This window comes from Elephantulus edwardii, unplaced genomic scaffold (assembly GCF_000299155.1).
Source record: "Elephantulus edwardii isolate Elephantulus edwardi_28Jun2011 unplaced genomic scaffold, EleEdw1.0 scaffold00065, whole genome shotgun sequence".
In the NCBI taxonomy this organism is placed as follows: Eukaryota; Metazoa; Chordata; class Mammalia; order Macroscelidea; family Macroscelididae; genus Elephantulus; species Elephantulus edwardii.
This window is the reverse complement of record NW_006399815.1, coordinates 14,449,564-14,468,773: the sequence shown is the minus strand read 5'-3', so window position 1 is coordinate 14,468,773 and position 19,210 is coordinate 14,449,564. Positions and strand designations below refer to the sequence as shown.

General features: G+C 36.4%; 1 protein-coding gene across 4 annotated transcripts in view; it reads right to left on the bottom strand.

Moving 5' to 3' along the window:
* Positions 1 to 979: 979 nt before the first annotated feature.
* KIF21A (kinesin family member 21A) overlaps positions 980 to 19,210 on the bottom strand; it is a 202,675-nt gene continuing 184,444 nt past the window's right edge. For all 4 annotated transcript variants that reach the window (XM_006888203.1, XM_006888204.1, XM_006888205.1 and 1 more), the window contains 7 exons: positions 17,184 to 17,320; positions 15,104 to 15,284; positions 12,590 to 12,754; positions 11,314 to 11,431; positions 8,829 to 8,999; positions 5,832 to 6,031; positions 980 to 2,254 (listed from right to left, as the gene is read on the bottom strand). In XM_006888203.1, the coding sequence (XP_006888265.1) occupies positions 2,161 to 2,254; positions 5,832 to 6,031; positions 8,829 to 8,999; positions 11,314 to 11,431; positions 12,590 to 12,754; positions 15,104 to 15,284; positions 17,184 to 17,320 (1,066 nt within the window). In that variant the 3' untranslated portion in view covers positions 980 to 2,160. The remainder of the gene's footprint in view (positions 2,255 to 5,831; positions 6,032 to 8,828; positions 9,000 to 11,313; positions 11,432 to 12,589; positions 12,755 to 15,103; positions 15,285 to 17,183; positions 17,321 to 19,210) is intronic.

Here is a 19,210-nt window from a genome sequence, read left to right as displayed (position 1 = left end):
ACTGTATTCCATTATTAATCTGAATTATAAGCTTTTGACTTCTCCGATGTGGTTCTGTGTGGTTTGTGAGCTATTATATCGGATTTTGGACCCACCAAAGCAGTAAGATTGGTGTTGAGATGAGTATAAAGAAGTATGGCAGTGTGGGGGACCTCGTGGGAATGGTTTTGTGTTACTGACGCTGTGGATGGGAATGGTTTCCAATGTGAAGGTGATGAAGGGCAGATATGACACTCCTCATGTGGCCCTTGCTCTTTTTTAAAGTGAGGACTGGCTGTTTTCTAGGCTGTAAATTGCAGTCAATTTGGTCTTTCTTGCTTAGAGTGGCTACATAGGTTTGCCAACCTGGCCATTAGCAGCCTAGTGTTTAACTGTTGTGATACCAGTGTCCTAGAAACTCCCAACCTCTTCCTTCTTCCCTTCCCCCATTCTCACTCTTACCAGCTTCTATCTATTCTTTTTTTTTTCTTTTCTTGAAGAGACCTAGGTTATCAGTCTTAAGATTTATGTGAATATTTTTTTAATATCTATGCTTAAACTTCTAAATTATATAGTTCAATTCAATCCCTTAAACCATGAGTTACCTTGATTTGTCAAGATTAGGTTTGAGCAAAAACTTCTCAGTATGTTATGCCCACTACATCAAAGACGAATGTTCAGAAATTACCAAATAAGGAAAAATATCCTTCTTTACATCTCACAAGGGACTCTGGTCTGAGCTCTGTTCTCAAAGTCCTTAGGGATTTGCACTGGTAACCAAAAGGCATCCCCTGTCTGGAGATTTGAATTCATAAATGTCTCCTTGGGAGAAAGACTCCTGTGTAACTTACAGCCTCAGAATTCCACCAGAGGCCAGTTATAGTCAGTTCTAGCTCAACAGCAATGACTTTGACTTTACGTCACACACACATGAAAGAGTTTTACAAACACTGGTCTTCATTTTTTAATCCTTAAGACAAAAAAAAAAAAATAAAAGCAATTCATGGCAACATGTTTATTTAAGCTCTAGCTAAGCTGTCATTTACAAGCAAACAAATTGAGGGGGAAAATACATAAGACAATATTTTCAAAATTAACTCATCTACACAAAAATTCAACTTGCAGAATTTACAAATTAATATTCTCAGCAGACAGATAAATTATACATCCTTTTCAAAATCCAATCTACAGCATTTAAAAAATTCATACAGGCATAATGTAAGGTATTCTTTCTTTACAACCTACCTATTTACATAGCTTTTCCCACATCAGGTGATAAAGTTCTCATCATAACTACCAAGGTTTGCAAACATACAGTATTTAAAATATATTTAGCAGCATATAAAAAATTAGAGATAAAAGAGAAGGAAATGCTACTCTTAAACAAAAATGAAACTAAAAGGTGATAGTAGAAACAACTCCATAGGAAAATAGATCAAAATATATTTTTGTGAGGACATAAAAAATATTTTCCAATCACAGAATGTATGCACAGTACTAACAAAACAAGTTAACAGCAACTTAGTCCTGAGCACAGAATATAGAGCACAAAACTTTGGTCAATACAAGTAAATGTCAACATTAATACAAACTGCTTAACATTCTTTGTTAGTAGATTAAGGTAAACTCCACTTTATGAGAAAATCATCGATAGTATGCTCATACGTTATTTTTCCATTATGAGCTCGCAAATTTGAAAACCTGTAGACTGAGTTAAGTGATAAGTGGACTACAATTTGACTAACATTCCCAATATATATAGATATATAGAAATAAACACATAAGTCATCTGAACAGACTGTATGAATGAGTTATAGTGTGTTGCAGTGTATTCCAGGTTTATTTTCTGACTGTCACAAAAGCAAGCATCTTATGATTTTGAATAATTTGAAGATTTGGGTTTTTTTAAAATATAACTAAGCACAAAAATTTAGCCAGGATAAAAGTATGAATCAAGCAGTATATCAACTATAGGATATATTTGCTTTAGTAGATATTAAAATTAAACATGTAGGATAGATATATTTTCTTAATATACCATGTTTATTACCAGTTGTATTCAGATATATTTTCCAGTTAATCCCATTCATTTGTTTTCACCTAATAAATGAGGGAAAACATTTTTCATAAGGAACAAACAGAACATTATCACAGTTTTCAGTTTATCACTACCATAATTCTTTAATTACTGGCAATGTCTTCTCCCAGTTCTCCAGTGTCAGAGATTTGGCCATCCTGCAAGTTACGAGCCTTCCAAATTCTCACAGTTCGATCACTATAAAACAGTAAGTTAAAAAAGAAACATATGATTAAACAAATAATGAAATAGCTCTTAGAATTACTTGTAAAGAAAAGGCTTTCTGAAGAAGTCTCTAATATATTAAACACATCTAAATATTTTTGTAAAATATGCATTGTCTTTTAATTATATAAAGACTGTAACCTAATGGATTGACATAGTGACTGTGGCAATGGAGTCAAGTGTATCAGAGATAGTGAGGTTGGCTCATGATAGGGTATGGTTCAGAGCCATTGTTCATGGCATCATGATGAGTCATCGTGAACTCAATGGCACATAACAACAACAATAACAGCCGTAACAACAATAGCTAATCATAGCTCCCATTAGCAAGGATTTATTATGTACCATCCCTGGTGGCATAGGCTGTAGGTAGCCATACTGTTCCCCTCTGGGGGTTTAAATCCACAAGTGGCTCTGCAGGAGAAAGATGGGAAGCTCCTCTCATGCAATTTACAGCCTCTGAAAATCCACTGGTGGCTTAGTACTGGGTCACCCCCAACTTAAAAGGCTGGAACCCTAAGATATTATATGCCAGACATTATCAATATATAGCATTTTCAAAAACATTTCATTCAGTTTTCATAAGAGAGAGGTCCTATTACAGGTCCTATTTTATAGTTGGACTAATTGAAGAGTAGAGAGGCTAAGCAAATTGCTTGAATTAATGGTAGAATGAGATGAAAGAAATTTGACTAAAGAATCCTATTTCTTAACCATTACACAAGATAAGCATTTATTAGCTCAGAAAATAACATATGCTACAACCAACATAAGACAGAGGTCTTCAAGTGCAAAGTTGAAGGACAATTACAGTAAGGTCTCTAGACAGGCCCAAGGTTGGAACAGGATTTTCAGGGATTTGGTGAGTGTGGAAACAGACAAAAAATAATTACCTTTGACTGAAATTAGCAAATTAGAAAACTGAAAAGGGAAGAGACTTCAAAAAGTGGACTAATAATCCCATCAAATGGAATTTAAAATATCAAAAGTGTTTCTAAGAAAACTTATACAATTTTAAATAAGACATCCATGTTATCCTTACTAAGAAAGACTTGGAAGAAAAGTCAGGCTCTCTGAGACAAGAGTATTGGGGGCAGAGAAAACTATATAGACCTAACAAAGAGAGCCCACTCCCAAAAGGGATTATAAACACAGGCAGAGAGGTTGGGATGTTGAGCACATATTTTGGGACGATGTAACTCGATTCATTAAAACCAGCAAAAAGGCTAGTAGAGCTGAGACAGAACAAGCTGAGAGAAGAGGAGGGTAAAGTAAGGGAAGCAATACATAAAGAAATCAAGTGTGTTCTCTACTCTCAGTGAAACAGAGGCCCATCATAGGACTTTGAGCACAGACTGAATATGATCTGAGTTGTGATTCAGAATGATTATAATCGCTTCAGTGTTAGTAACAGCTGTGGTGGTGCTGGGTGTGGTCACATTACTACAACTCATACAGACCCTATGAACAACGTATCTGAACCTTGCACTATCCTACACAACCATCCACAGGATCTCTGTCATACTCAAGTCTATCGTAATAGTCTATATACAGGTATATCACCCTATTGATGTCACTCTAAGAATTAACCCAGGGTATTTTCAATGGTTCCATACACACAAAACAATGAATAAAGAAGACCAAAGAATTGATGCTTTTGAATTATGGAGTGAGCAAAAGATTTTTAATGTATCATGGACTGCTAGAACAGTGTCACTATGTTGCCACTATAATACAGGGATTTTAATAACATTTACCTCTAGAATTATGAAAAATAAATGAGTTAAATGTTTGCAAAGGGCTAGAGCTCAGAACAATTTATAAACTACAGGAAGGTCAGAAAAAAGAGAGTTAATATCATAATATTGTAATATATTTCACTCATCAAGTCTCAGTGATACACAATACCTTTACAGGCTTATTTATATATTGAGTGTCCAACAGTTTTGAGTGGTATCAAGTGATTTCTCGCAGATTATTAGAGTCACAGTAAGTTTACGAGGAAAGAAACAAAAGCAGTAACTTGAAAATATTATAAATCTTAGAAATAACATAAGTGAGGCACTGAAGATACAAATGTATCTTCTTCTTGTTGTTGATTGCCTTCGAGTTGAGCACAACTCATAGCCACCCCATGAACAAAAGGCCTGAAGCACTTCTACTATTATTGACATTTATCAGAGTTGACAGAGTTTCTGGAGGCATGTTTTTTAGGAAGTGGATGCCACGCCTGCTTCCAAACATGTACTTGGAAACATACAAAACAAAGTGGCTTTGATACATTTAAATGTGAAAGACAGTAAATCTAAATAAAAAGGGGAATTCAATGGAATCAGAATAGATGCTATGAGATGTCACAGTACTAGCTTAGATTTTGAAATAAAATAAAGGCATTTATGCATTTCAGTTATAAATTACACTGAGCTCAAAGAAGTGCTTAAATTAAATTGTTTTATTGTTTTGTTATGTGCTATTAAGTGGGAACCAACTCCTAGCTGACATTCCAGCAGGTTTTCAGATTGTAAATGAGCATAGAAAGAGATTGCCCATCTTTCTCCCACAGAGCAGCTGGTAGATTTGAACCACAAGCCTTCAAGCTGGCAGTCTGATTTCTCACCATTAGGCCACCAACCAGAGCTACCAACAGATAAGATATAAGTGGGACACAAATGGCCTAAGAAAAATTTCAAGGTAGATATTCATGAAACATTGCCTTTTAATTTAATGACACCAACATATCATATTACATATAATGCATATGCGTTCCTTTCCAAAGTATTTATACACATAATATATAATTTTTCTGATCACAATAGCTCTCCATCTCCTTCAAGCTTGTTCTTCACTGTCACCTTCTCAGGGAGGCTTCTCTGACTATCTAATTTTGTAACCTCATTCAAACTTGCAGCTTTATTTTCCTCCATCTCACTTATTACCATGTAACATTTTATTTACTCATGTTCTCTTTATTCCCACTATAACATGATCTGGCACTTAGATCTCATTTTTTCACTGTTCTGTTCCCAATAGTGTGGAATAATGCCTGAAATATCAGCCATTCACTGTGAATGAATGAATACATGAACAAATGAATCTGTCAGTTGACTACAAGAGGGAGAAAGCAGATGGTCTCGCTTTTGCGGTTTTTTTTTTTTTAAGAGGGGAATAAAGAGATCTTTTGAATGATTTATTCTAAACTGTTCTCTAAGAATATAATGCAAAATATGGGGGTGGAGGAAGTGTTAAAAATTCATCCATGGATGATGTTTTTAAAACATAAAAATCATCAGTGGAAGACCTAGCATCAGGCTTTCCTATTACAATTGAAAAATTAATATAAAAGTAAGACTATTTTTATACAACTCTGGGAGCCAAATTCAGTATCAACATTGTACATCAGGAAAGATAAAGTGGTATCTTATGACAGATGGCAAAATGACAGTAATAAAAGAAAGATGAAATATGCCCTGCATTTCTAGATATTTATAATATTTGTTAAATTGGAATATGAGTATTCAGGATGGAGAAAAATCATACTAGAAGAACTTACTCAGCTGCAGTGAAAATGTGGGTGGAATTAACACAGATGGCATTGATAGGACTGTCATGACCCTTCATCTCTCCAACTGGTGCAAAAGTATCTATGTTCCAGAGTTTCAAAAGGCCCCCTCTGCAGCCGCTGAGCAAAACTGGGTGGCCTGGCACCACTCCCAGGGCACAGATCCAATCCTTATGTGCATTTGGAACTTGCTGAGAAAGAAAAGAGAAATCAGTAGTTTAAAAAGAGTTTTCTAAACCAATAATTTTCACACCACAAAGTTATAAACATTTTTACTCATGAAACTCGATTAGTCCTAACATTGAATGACCTAGAAACTGTAAAAGTTTATTTTCTGAATAATGACTCAAAATTTGAAAAAAATAGATAATTTGTGCCCTAGTTTTTACCATTATGTGTAATAAGGCCTATAATATTAATAATTTGTAGAAACTAAAATAATTGGAAAGTATACAAAATTCTTCAACTACCACATCCTTTATTGGCAGTAATAAAACAAGTTTGATAATTACAATCTGGAATGTATACCACAAAACAAAAAAGCCAAACTCACAGCTGTTGAGCTAATTGCAACTCTTAGTAAAAATTAAACTGAAACCTCAGTTGGGTTTCCAAGGCTGTAAATCTTAATAGGAACAAAATGTCCACTGTTCTCTTATGGAGCCTCTGGTGAAACTGAATTGCCAACCTCTTGCTTAGCAGTCAAACATGTAAAACAAGACATGGCCAGGCTCCTTTATGTACATATAAACCAAACCCACTGCCACTGAATTGGTTCCAACTCAATGGTCGTCCTGGGTTTGTAAGGCTACAAACTATAGGAATTGTTAAATATAATCATAGCCTTAAACCTCTACTAAAAATGAGAACACTTGATTGTGCTTATGTGAAACCTATACTTATAAAATGAAGCAGTCCTCAGAACAGAGCATGCAAATACATCATGGTTCAAAATCAGGAAGGGAGTACACATCAAGGATGCATCCTATATCAATACCTTTTTGATCTATATGCTGAACAGATCATTTATGAGACTGGGCTTTATGAGGAGGAATGTGTCATCAGGATTGGAGGAAGACTTATCAACCTCCATTATGTAGGTGATACAACCTTGCTTGCCGAAACTGAGGAGGACCTGAAGCACTTGCTGCAGAAGGTTAAGGACTGCAGCCTTCAATATGAAATAAAGCTTAACATAAAAGAGACAAAGATTCTCACCACTGGGCCAATTGTCAGCACCATGATGAATGGAGAAGGGATCGAGAATATTAACAGAGCTTGCTCGATCGAGAATATTAACAGAGCTTGCTCGGCTCCACAATAAACACTCTCGGCACCAGCAGTTAGGAAATCAAAAGACCAATTGCATTAGGTAAATCTGCTGTAAAGGACCTTTCCAGAGTACCGAGAAGCAATGATGACAGTCAAGAGATTAAGATGTGCCTGATTCAATCCATGGCATTGACAAATTAATTGTTATGCATCAGAGAGATGGATAATGAGATAATGACTAAGAAGAACTGATGCCTTTGAGTTGTGGTGCTGGAGAGCCAAGAAAACTAACAGATCTGCTTTGGAGAGAGTGAAGCCAGGTTCCTCCTTGGAGGCTAGGACTTTAAAACTCTGTTTACATACTTTGGGCATATTGCAAGGAGGGACCAGTCTCTTTGGTGGGACATCATGCTTGGGAAGGCAGAGGGACAGCGTAAGAGGGGAAGGCCCTCAATGGAATGGATTGATTCAGTGACTAGGGTAATGGGGCTTAGGTACGTCAGAGACAATAAGGTTGGCACAGGATAGAGCAGGGTTCAGAGATGTTATATCTAGGATCTCTATGAGTTGTAAGTATCTTGGTGGCACATAACAACAACGCTGCTATTCATGTTACATGTTCCTTGTTTTCATCTCTGCTTTCCAAGCAGAAATATAGTAGCAACTGCCATACGTACGCACTTGAATTTGAGTGTCTTAAGAAAAACTTGAGATGGAGAATAAAATCAGAAATTGTAACTTCTCTACTTCAAGGCTGACTTTATTTAGTAACACAATCCTAACTGTGTCTCACTTTGCCAGTATGTATTATCTAACAGATGCTAAATTTTGAATTTATTTTCATGTCATGGAAAAGAACTGTGGCACTGCCACCTTCCTCCTAGTTAGTAACTCTAGGAGGGAGTGATGAAGCTCTGGTGAATATAAACTCTAAGCCACAACTCAGACAGAGCCTCTTCAAGTTCTTTTCTGGACTATTCAGCAATAGTATGAATTGCATTGTGTGGTCCAGAAATATTTAAGCCCTAAACCCTGGCGCCTGTGAATGTGACCTTGTTTGGAAATAGGGTCTTTACTGATGTTAACTAATAAAGTTAGCATGAAGTCCTAATCCAATCTAAGTGATACCATTACAAAGGAAGAGAAGAGATAGTCACACAGAGCACTGACGTGAAGATGCATCTTCAGGCCAAGGAAACTCCTGAGATGACCAGAAGCTCAAAGAGATAAGAAAGGGACTTCTCCAGGTGCTTGTTCTCTTCTAGTCAACTGACCGGAAAAGACCCACATTTTTTTTCTCATTTCCCCAAAGATGATGATCCAACAGATGGAGATTATCAAACAGTATCATTAACATCACATGCAAGTAAAATCATGCTAAAGAGTATCTAAGAACTGCTAGAGCAGTTCATGGAGAGGGAACTGCCCGAAATTCAAGGTAGATTCAGAAGAGGCCATGCATAAGGGATATCACGGCTGATGTCCTTGGCTGAGGCAGAGATGTATCTTGGTTGAAAGCAGAGAGTATCTCAACTAGAGAGAAGAGCATATTTCAGTCAACACACTGACTGAGACTTACTTCTAATTTTTAGAGCTATAAGACAAAAAATTACCATTCTTATAAGCCACCGGTGCCTTGTACTTCAATATGGCAGTTGTAGGGAATTAATACAAGTTATTGAAGCTCCCCTCCATGTCATGAAAACTTTGTATTACCTGAAGAAGATCTTTTTGAGCTAAATCCCATTTCTTGATTCCATTATCTCTGGATCCACTAAAGAGATTATCCCCTTGGATAGTCAGTGCTTCAATGCCATCATAATGAGGAGGTTCAAAATTGTGGGTAGGACTCACGGTTCCAAGAGCCCCTTCAGTTACATCAAACATCTGAAAAGGCAGGGGGGAAATTTACTTAATATACAATACTTAATTTACAATAGTCACTTAGGTGTGTGCCTTTTTTAAAAGACGTATTAAAAAATCAAAGTCATTACTGCTGAGTTGGAAATGACTCATAGCTGACCCTACACTGGGTTTTCAGAGGCAGGAAATCACAAAGGAAGAGACTGCCCATCCTTCTCTCAAACCACTTGAGAGGTTCCACCTTCAGATTAACAACCCAACTCCCTAAGTACTACACCAAAGGAGCAGGTCAGAACCTGCACTGAAATCACAAAGGCAGGTGTCTTGAATCTACCAACTGCTCTGCGGGAGAGGGATAGGCAATCTCCTCCCATATGATTTACTGCCTCTGAAAATCCGCTGGAGAGTCAACTAGGGTTGGTTCCAACTATAACTACACAACCAGAATAACAACAACAACATGAATATATAAATAATATGTGCAGTAACAAAAATATATACCTGTCTAGTTGAAATTCAAATAAATTACAAAGCTGCTACTTAATCACACTAGAGTGTACACTGATCCCTTAAAGTGATGTTCACAACCCTTTCCACCTTCATGACTACCTTTATCTTTTTTAAGCTATGACCGTGCATTGTTTCAAAAAGTCCAGTATAACCCAAAATCAATGTTTTGGATCCTCTTCATTCTATAGTGTTCTTGCCATCTTCAAACATCCTTACACCGCAGCCCCCTTCCTTCTCAGAGGGTGAAAAGCACTTACTTCAAGGCTCCCATCTATGAGCTAACTCCTCCTACCACTTTCCATCACTTCACTCTTCTCACCCTTTTCTCTTTCAATTAAACGCATTTCCCAAGTAAATAAACATGATCAGTCCTCCTGAATTAAGCAATTTCTTCTTTTAACCAGTTATTTTGAAGATACTAACTTATCTCTGCTACAGGGAGCAGTGCTAGAAAGTTTGTAGAGAACTGCACTGTTGATCCAAAGGTCTCATCTCTTTGGAAGTTTAAGTCCACCAGCAGCTCTGACAGGAAGATGGACAATCTCCTCCAGTGCAATTTACAACCTCGGAAACCCAACAGAAGGTCAGCTATAAGTCAGTTCCAACTGGACAGCAAGGAGATTGTTTTGAGTGAAACCTATTTTCTCATTTCTTCCAAGTTCCTGAGACTAGGATTCACTTATACTCTTCAGTTTCTCATGTTATGACTTTTGACCCTGTCTTTTCAAAGAAAGTTCAATCCTAGCCAAAATTCCCAAACCTACTGCCTTTGAGTCAGCTCCAATTCATAGCAGCCTGATAGGGCGGAGCAGAACTGCCCCACAGACTTCCAAAGCTGTAAACCTTGTGGAAACAGATTGTTTCCTCTTTCTTTCTTGGAGCAGCTGGTGAGTTTGAACCACCAACCTTTCACCTAACAGTCCAGTGCTTAATCAATAAGGGCTCCTTTTAGTCCTATCAGCTACTGCTTGTTTGTCTGTACCATCGTGTTGGGATGAACTAATAGCTGACCCCCCAGCAGGTTTTCAGAGGTTGTAAATTGCATGGAAGGAGACTGTTCATCTTTCTCCCATGGATTCAAAATATATGCCTTTGGGTTGGCAGCACAACTCCTTACCACTAGGCCACCAGAACTACGCACGTTCAATACTCCCAGTACTCATTCTATTCTAACTATCTACAGCATTTGTCACAACTGCTAACTCCCTTCTTCCAGATATGATCCCTTGGATTTTCCTAATTTTCTTTCTTACTGTAAACTTTTCTTATTCCTACTGGTCCTTACAGTATTTCTCTAAGACTGATTCAACTGCTTCTCCCTCCTTTGAGAGTAGCTTCTACTCCTTGAACATCTGCTTCTATTTCTACTTCTCTCAAACCTACATCTCTAGTCATAACTTATTGTGAATTCTAGATCTTCATTTCTAATGCCACGCTGATCTATAGGTGAATGTCCTGATAGTACCACAAATTTAACACTTCCAGAATCATGTGATATAATTTTGTTTATCTTCTCTGCTAATTTTATAAAATTATTAAACCATAACTCTCTCCACAATAGATGATAAATGTGACATTCAACCAGCCATTAATTAGAAAATTGAGCTAAAGAGTATGAAAATTTTTTCTGCCCTATCTCCTGTGCAATGTGATAATGCTTGGCTGAATAATAAAGCAATAATTATAAGGAAATTTGAATGAGAAAAAGGTAAGTAAGGAAAACTGAAGGTAAGGAAAGAGGAAAAGCAGATGTTGAAGAAAGTAGTTCTGGATATACACTCTTTACAAGATAGAGCAGGATATAATATGATCATTTTGTTATACACACTTTGATGTAATGATCTTTGGAGCCAGTGATGATTAGATCTTGTCCATTGGAAATCTGATCTACAGTAAGGCACATGACAGGGCCTAGATGTCCCGTTAACTTGCCTGTCGACTGAAACCTTTTAAAAGAAAGAAAAAGAATTTTATTTGAAAATATTCCTTAGTGTGCTCACAGTCTCAAAAACAAATAATCTATATACTTTTAATTGGATATAAGTCACACATGTTGTTGAGTGACACACCAGTAAAGACATCATGTTTGGAAGAACAGAGGATCAGTGCAGGAGAGAAAGACCCTGGATAAGATGGATTGACACAGTGACTTGGGCTATGGGGGTAGGTATGTTGAGGAGAGGAGTTTGGCTTAGGCTAGTTCAAGGTTCAGAGTTATTGTTCATAGTGTCACTATGAGTCATGTTTCAATCAATGGCACACAACAACATATTGTCAAAAATTCAAGAATTAGAAAAGAAGCTAAAATAAGCATTCAACTAAAGGATAAAAGCTCATTCTCCTTGGCAAATCAAAATAAAATGAAACTGATGATGCCTTCATTTGTTTATTAAATCTTTTTGGTTTTTAACCACATTATCCTCTTAGTATTTCATCTTTTACATACAATTTTATGGTCCCAAAATATCTAGGAGGACTTACACTAAAATTTAGTAAATAAAGCTTCTACATGCACAAGAATTAAATGAGCAAAATACTAAATGATGCTGAAAGCATCAAAAGAAGATGCAAGGGCACTGTCGATGTACCAAAAAAGAATTCTTTGACGCGAAATCATTTCAGGGAGAAACAAATGAATAAGAGGAACTAATGGTATGGAACAAAAAAGTCCAGGCTGCGCTGAAGGCATTGGCAAAAAAATAAAGAATATCAATTGAGGTATTTCAGCAAACAGATACAACCCTTGACATACACTGAAGCTTATCCATTTAAAAATTTGAAATATAGGTGTTTAAATGACATTTCACGAAGTAAAATTTTCATCTGGTCTCATTTTATTATTAACACAATGCATAAACAAATTTTAAGCAAAGCTACAGCCTTAATTCTAATTTTTCCCCCCTCCATACACTATACTTTTAACCAATGGAGATTAAAAGGAAGAAAACTGAGTTGAAGACAAAAGGAGCATTTAGGAGTGTTGAGTGTAATTTTATATTAACTACTAGGAATAATGGAAATGAGTTTTCACATGTATCAACATTATTAATGTCTGAAATTGCTATTTTTCATACAAAAGGATCACATTTTCTTAAAATTCCTACCTTTTAAGATCCCACATTCTGACAGCATTTCCAGAAGCTGCATAGAGGAACGTCCCAGTTGGGTTTAATGCAATTTGGTTGATCTGATTCTCTCCAGAAGGAATAGCTACTGTCCGGTTGGTACTTGCAGAACAAGCATCTCCAAGCGTAACTTGTCCTGAAGACCTAACAAGGCAGAACAAAGCCAACCTGAGCTGAATTTCTCTGAAGTAGGCTGAGGCAGTAAAGGAACTATGTACCTTTGCTAGTACATATACAGGCACTAGCACAACATTTCATATGAAGTTGGCATACACAAATGTGTGTTGGGTAAATGAATGAAACATAACAAAACGATTTAAAACTTTTCATTTGTAAAATTATTACAAGGTAAGGATCCAAGTCTATACCAGACCTTGAGTTAGGGAGACTAAAACATTACTCTGAAAGGAAATTCACTTTTCAACAGCATCCAGAAGTTTCCTGTGGACCAGGCCTACCAAAATTGTTTTTACATGTACAAATTACCCTTTTGGATTAAAGGCCTTTTAGATCATTCAGACTACTTTCAGATATTGTCTTCTTTAACACAATCATAGGTAGAATATCTACTATGTGCTAAAGAGTCAAATGCAGCCTATTTACATTTCTTCTGATGTATTATAGAATGTAAATAGTTATTTGAATTTCCAAAACATTTTCTCAGTTAATTTCTAAAGTATCAAATTGCAATAATCTCTTCAAATTTAACTTTAATAATTCAAGTTAACTAATTTTCTATTTTAAGATATAGTGTTCTTTTTTCCCCCTATAAACTGTCTCTCAGGCAATCTGGCTAATAATTAATAGTCCTCAAGCCATACATTGTCATTTAAAAGTTAATAGTTTTTACAAACTGAGATTACAGTCTAGGGAGCTCTAATAGCCTGGTCCATAAGGAGCTGCACAGCTAACCCAAAGACCATGCCTCACTAGCAGTTCAAATTCACTAGCAGCTTCATGGGAGAAAGACGAGAAATCTCCTCCCATGCAATTTACAGCCTCAAAAACCCAATGGAGAAGGATATCCTATGACTTGTTTCTGATTCCACAGCAATGAATATACAGTCGGCTCTCATGTAAACCAATACAGGTGTCATCATAGTTTTGATTACATAAAACATTTCCTCAAACTCATGACAAAAAAGAAATATTTGCACTATATTTTTAAAGACCTATAGATTAAACAGATTGGCAGTATTAGGATAGATGATAAAGAGATTGAGATTGTTAACAGCTTTAGTTTACTTCACTCCACAATCAACACTCTTAGTATCAACAGCCAGGAAATTTAAAAAAAAAAAAAACAAAACAAAAAACAAGTATTATTTGGAAAATCCACTATCAAGGACTTCTCCAGAGTACTGAAGAGCAACGATGTCAGTCTGGAGACTAAAATGTGCCTGATCCAGGCCATAATCTTTGCAATTGCTAGCTATTCGTCAGAGAGCTGGGCAATAACTAAGGATGCTAGAGGAAGGAACAATGCCTCTGAGTTTTAATGCTGGAGAAGAGTGTTGAATATACCATGGACTCCCAGGAGAATAAACAGGTTCAACCTAGAGAGGGTGAAACCAAGTTGCTCCTTGGAGGCAAGGCTTCTGAGGCTTCGTCTGACATACATTGGGCATGTAACAAAGGAGAGGAACATCATTCTTGGAACAGTGAAGAGACAGAGAGGAGACCACCAATGACATGGATTGATTCAATGACTGCGGTAATGAGGGCAAGTGTGTCAGAGACAGTAAAGTTGGCACAGGATAGAGCAGGTTTCATGGCTATTGTACACAGGGTCACTATGAGTCACAAGTGAGCTGACAGCACATAACAACAAAACAACATATAATAATAGAGATAAAGAACATGAACTCATTCTCCACTTAGCTCCATCACCTGTAGACATGACATTTGAGCCAAAAATAAGCAAAGTCTCAGTCAGAAGGAAAAGTAAGAAGAGAAAAACCTCTTACCTATTCAATACTTATGAATTAAAAATATAAAATTCTTCTTAACTAGTTATACATATACTGAAGTATTGGCTATACACCATGTCAACAGAATGGTACCTATTTGAAGTCAGTAACAAATTATTTAACTGTGTCTGGTAATAAATTACATTAAAATATGATACTTTGTATTAAAACACTTGTATTTGGTAGGGAAAAATATGAAGTTTGTACAGTTCACAGATGGCAATCTATTTCCTTCTTTTAAGACCTGGCTCTTGTCTTTTATTCTCTCAATAGTTTTGTCACCTAACTTCCCTCTTTTTAGTTTACCTGTATTTTCATTGTAAATAATTTAATATTAATTTGGAAATAGACTAGTACGAACAAATAAGAATTCATTCACTGTCCTAGCTTCCCTTATATTTAGTATTTTTTTATACTTCAAGTTGAAATTTATTTTTTTAAATGTCAAGACCCCAATACCACAATTTTATATTTAGTATTTTTAAAAGAACTCTTCACCTTACTTTGTCTTGAAGTTACTTACGTCAGCGTTCGAATACATTTTGCTGAATCTCTGATATCCCACACCTTAATATAAGATGTTGATACAGTGAAGACCAAACTTGTATAATTACAGTATTTTACAGACACGACATTGTTGGGGTGGCCTCCCAATGACATTATTTCCTGCCCAGTTACCAGATTCCAAACTTTACAAGTACGATCTAAAACAAATAAGAAGGGAAATAAAATTAATACAAAATACATTAGCTTCTTCTAATAATAAAATATTATGTAAATTATTTTCTGCTGTGCTGCAATCCCAAAGGCACACAGTTCAAATCCACCTTCTATAGGAGAAGGAAGGGCAATCTCCTCCTGTGCTATTAACTACCTCTGAAAACCTTCCAGAGGGTCAACTTTGGGTTAGTTACAACTCAACAGTACACAACAGTAGGAAATGCAGTAAACTGAACTGACTGTTTATTCAGTTAACCTGCAACAGGCAAGCTAATTCCATTTCTTATCCTCTGCAACAGGTTCAAGGTATATGTAGGTAAAGAATTGGATGAGAGTTAAAGATGTCTGTTGTATGCATTATGTAGTGTTGCAAATAATCGTATGAAAATGGAAACATCATACCATAAGAGTCCTGCTCTAAAATGCTTCGATATTAAAATGATTGTCTCAAATCAGCATCTTTGCCAAGTGTGTTTTGATCACATTACCACCTCTTCATAACACTCTCATAAGTTATCCTGAAGATACATTTCATTTGACAAAAAAAATCCATTTTATTCAAGATCTTCCTCTCCTGCAATGACTTTCTGCCTACCCATCCAAGCATGATGTCCTTCTCCACAGATTAGTTCCTCCTGGCAAAATGCCTAAAGTATGTGAGACAGAGCTTCAAAATCTTTGCCTCCAAAGAGCAAACTGGTTTTGCCCTCTCTAAAGAAATTTATTTGTTCTCTTGGCATTCCATGGTATGCTCAGTGCTCTTCTCTAGCACCACATGTCAAAGGCGTTGATCCATCTTCTCTTGGCCTTATTCACTGTCTAGATCTCAGATGCACAGAAAGAAATGGAAAAGACCATGACCTGGATCAGGCATATCTTAGTCTTTAAAGTGACATCATTGCTCTTTAGTACTCTGGAGAAGTCCCTGACAGCAGACTTTCCCAAAGCAGTTAATTTTTTTATTTGCTGACTGTTGGTGTCAGGCGTATTGAATGTAACTTCATGTAAGATGAAATCATTAACAACCTCAATCCTTTCTCCATCTATCATGATACTGCTTATTGGCCCAGTGGTGAGGATCTTTGTTTTCTTGATATTGAGCCACAATCCATATTGAAGGCTGCAATCTTTTGACTTTCCATAGCAAACTCTCGAAGTCCTCCTCAAGTTCTGAGAAGCCTGGTTGTGTTTCTCATAGCTGGACATAATCTACTCCTTTCTGAAACCCCAGCAGTTTTGCTTTGCAGACCTTCAGAGTATTTATAGTTGATTTCTAGTTGCTTTTAATTGTACTACAATGGCTGATGGGTTTAGATTCGAGTAGTCTTAGCTTTGCAACCCTGATGCTTTATTTACAAGCTAAGTTGCCCTGGGTAAATGATTTCTTTTTAAAATCCTTAGTTTTCTTCATATGTAAAATGAATGTTTAATATGTGTGTCCTTGGAGTTTAGAGAATTCAGCAAGAGGTTTAGAATGCTCAATATAGTCATGGCACATTGTGAATGTTCAAGTAATGATGATTTGTATACCTACCTTTTAATTCTCTTTACCACAGTATATTTTTGAAGGGTATTATAGAAATTTTTACATAACCTGAAATATTAAGTTCATAGACTTCTATATAGTAGTATACAAGGGAGCATAAGTACTGAAGAGAGATGTAGTATCTCAATATTCTATTTACAAAACATGTACAGAGTTTTCACTTTCTGCCTATCTAAGCAATAATTGTATAAAAACAACAAGACTTGAACCAGATTACTGTTCATATTCTTATCAAGTCTTAAGAAGGTTATGTATTTTTAGGGAGGGGGAAAAGTTTACTAAAATGTAATCATTAAAAAATATCTGGTAAATACTCATATCCTACAACTACTACCACCTTTAGATCCAGTGAAGAGGAGATCATCAGTCGAATCTACACAGAGCACAGCTTTCGTGTGCCCTTCAGCTATGTGGATGCACTGCAGTGGACAGGCTCTGATCCCTTTTGAAGAAGGAAATGGGTTGATTATGCCCCTGCGGTGGAAGGAAACACAGGATTCACTTCAGTTACAAATTAGTAACATGAGAAAAATTTTATATTTCTTCCTGACTTAAGAAGTCTTAATAGATAATTAGTAATACAATCCAAACTGCTCCATGTCTCTTTTTTTATTATTATTAAATTTTATTAGTTTTAATGAACCTTTACAGAGATTTTGGGTTTTCATTCATTCATTGTCCATGTCTCTTCTTTTAAGCAAAAGGACAGGGAGAAGACATGATATGATACCAGCAGTGATGGAGCGTGTCAACTAGTTAGGTAACTGCCTGAAGCTGCGTTTTGCAAAGGGCAAAGCACGTGATACATTCTGAGATTTACTGCTTTCTTTTGTACCTCTCTAAAACTTGATGAAGCAATACTGTGGAGTATTTAGATAATGGTATCTGATAAGGAAGAAGTAGGAATCATGAATGGTCAAAAAGAGTGAAAGAAAATTACATGCTGGATAATGTATAATATGTTCTACTTAAATTTCAAACAAAATCTGGAGGTAAAAAAAGTGACTATACAGACAGAGAAGCAAAAGAGATACTGGGTCAAAAAAGACCAAAACCTCAAAAAATAAAATTCTAACAATGTCACAGGATAAAATAGCGAAGATTAAAACAAACAACAGTGAGACTCTTAGGGATCTTTCTTCGAAATGTCATATTTCTGGAGTTTTTCTTTACACCCTTGTGGCATAGTGTGTAACACATTCAAACGCCAACTGAAGAATGGACAGTTTTAATCCACTGGCTGTTCTACAGGAGAAGGGAACTTCTACAGGAAAAGGGAATAGCCTCTTCCTGTGCAGATTCATAGCCCTGGCAACCTGATGGAGAGTTAGTACGAGTCAGTATTGACCCTGTAGCCGTGGATTTGTTCTGATTAATTATGAAGATTTTTAGTAGTGTTGTGGTTAAGGCATTCAGCTGATTCCTTCAGTGGTTTGAAGCTATCAGCCACTCCACAATAGAAAGTTGAGGCATTCTGTTTCCATATAGATTTACAGCTTTGGAAACAGTTCTACACTATTGTACAGAATGCTTATGAGCCAAAACTGACAAATGGCAGTGGGTTAGGTATGGTTTAGATTAATTATATCATATACAAAATTGTTGCTTCTGTTGTTAGGTGCCAGAGTCATCTAAGACTCACAGACACTATGAATCACAGATGTGAACCTTGGTCTGTTAATGCTATTCTCATCAACTCTGATAAACGCAACCCCTTTGGTACAGCCACTGTGTCAATGACTCATGTTGAGGGTCTTCCTCACTCTAGCTGACCCTCTGCTTTGCCAAGTTTGAGGTATTTTTGCAAGAACTGGCCCTCCTAACAACATGCCCAAAATATGTGAAATGATTTCACCATTCTTGCCTTGAAAAAGCAAACAGACATATCTTACACTTTTGCCAAGGCATATCTGTTTGTTCTTTCGGCAGTTCATGGGATAATCAATACTCTTCTCCAACACCACAACTCAAAAGCATCAATTCTTCTATCATCCTTATTAATTGTTTAACTTTCAGAGGGATAAGTAATTGAAAAGACCATGGCTTGAATCAGGTACACCTTAGGCTTTAAACAAATTCTGTTGCTCCTTAGTACCTTAGAAAGGTCCTTCACAGCAGATTATCCCAGTGGCACTCATTCTTTGATTTCTTGACTGCTAGTACCAAGAGTATTGATTGTGGATCCAGGTAAAATGAAACCACTGACAATTTTCATCTTTTCTCCGTATATCTTGATGTTGCTTATCAACCAGTGGTAAAGATTATCTTCTATTTATTTTTGTCTTTCTGAAGTTATCCATATTGAAAACTGTAATCTTTGATCTTCTATAGCAAGAGTTTTACTTTTAGAGAGTAAGGTTATGT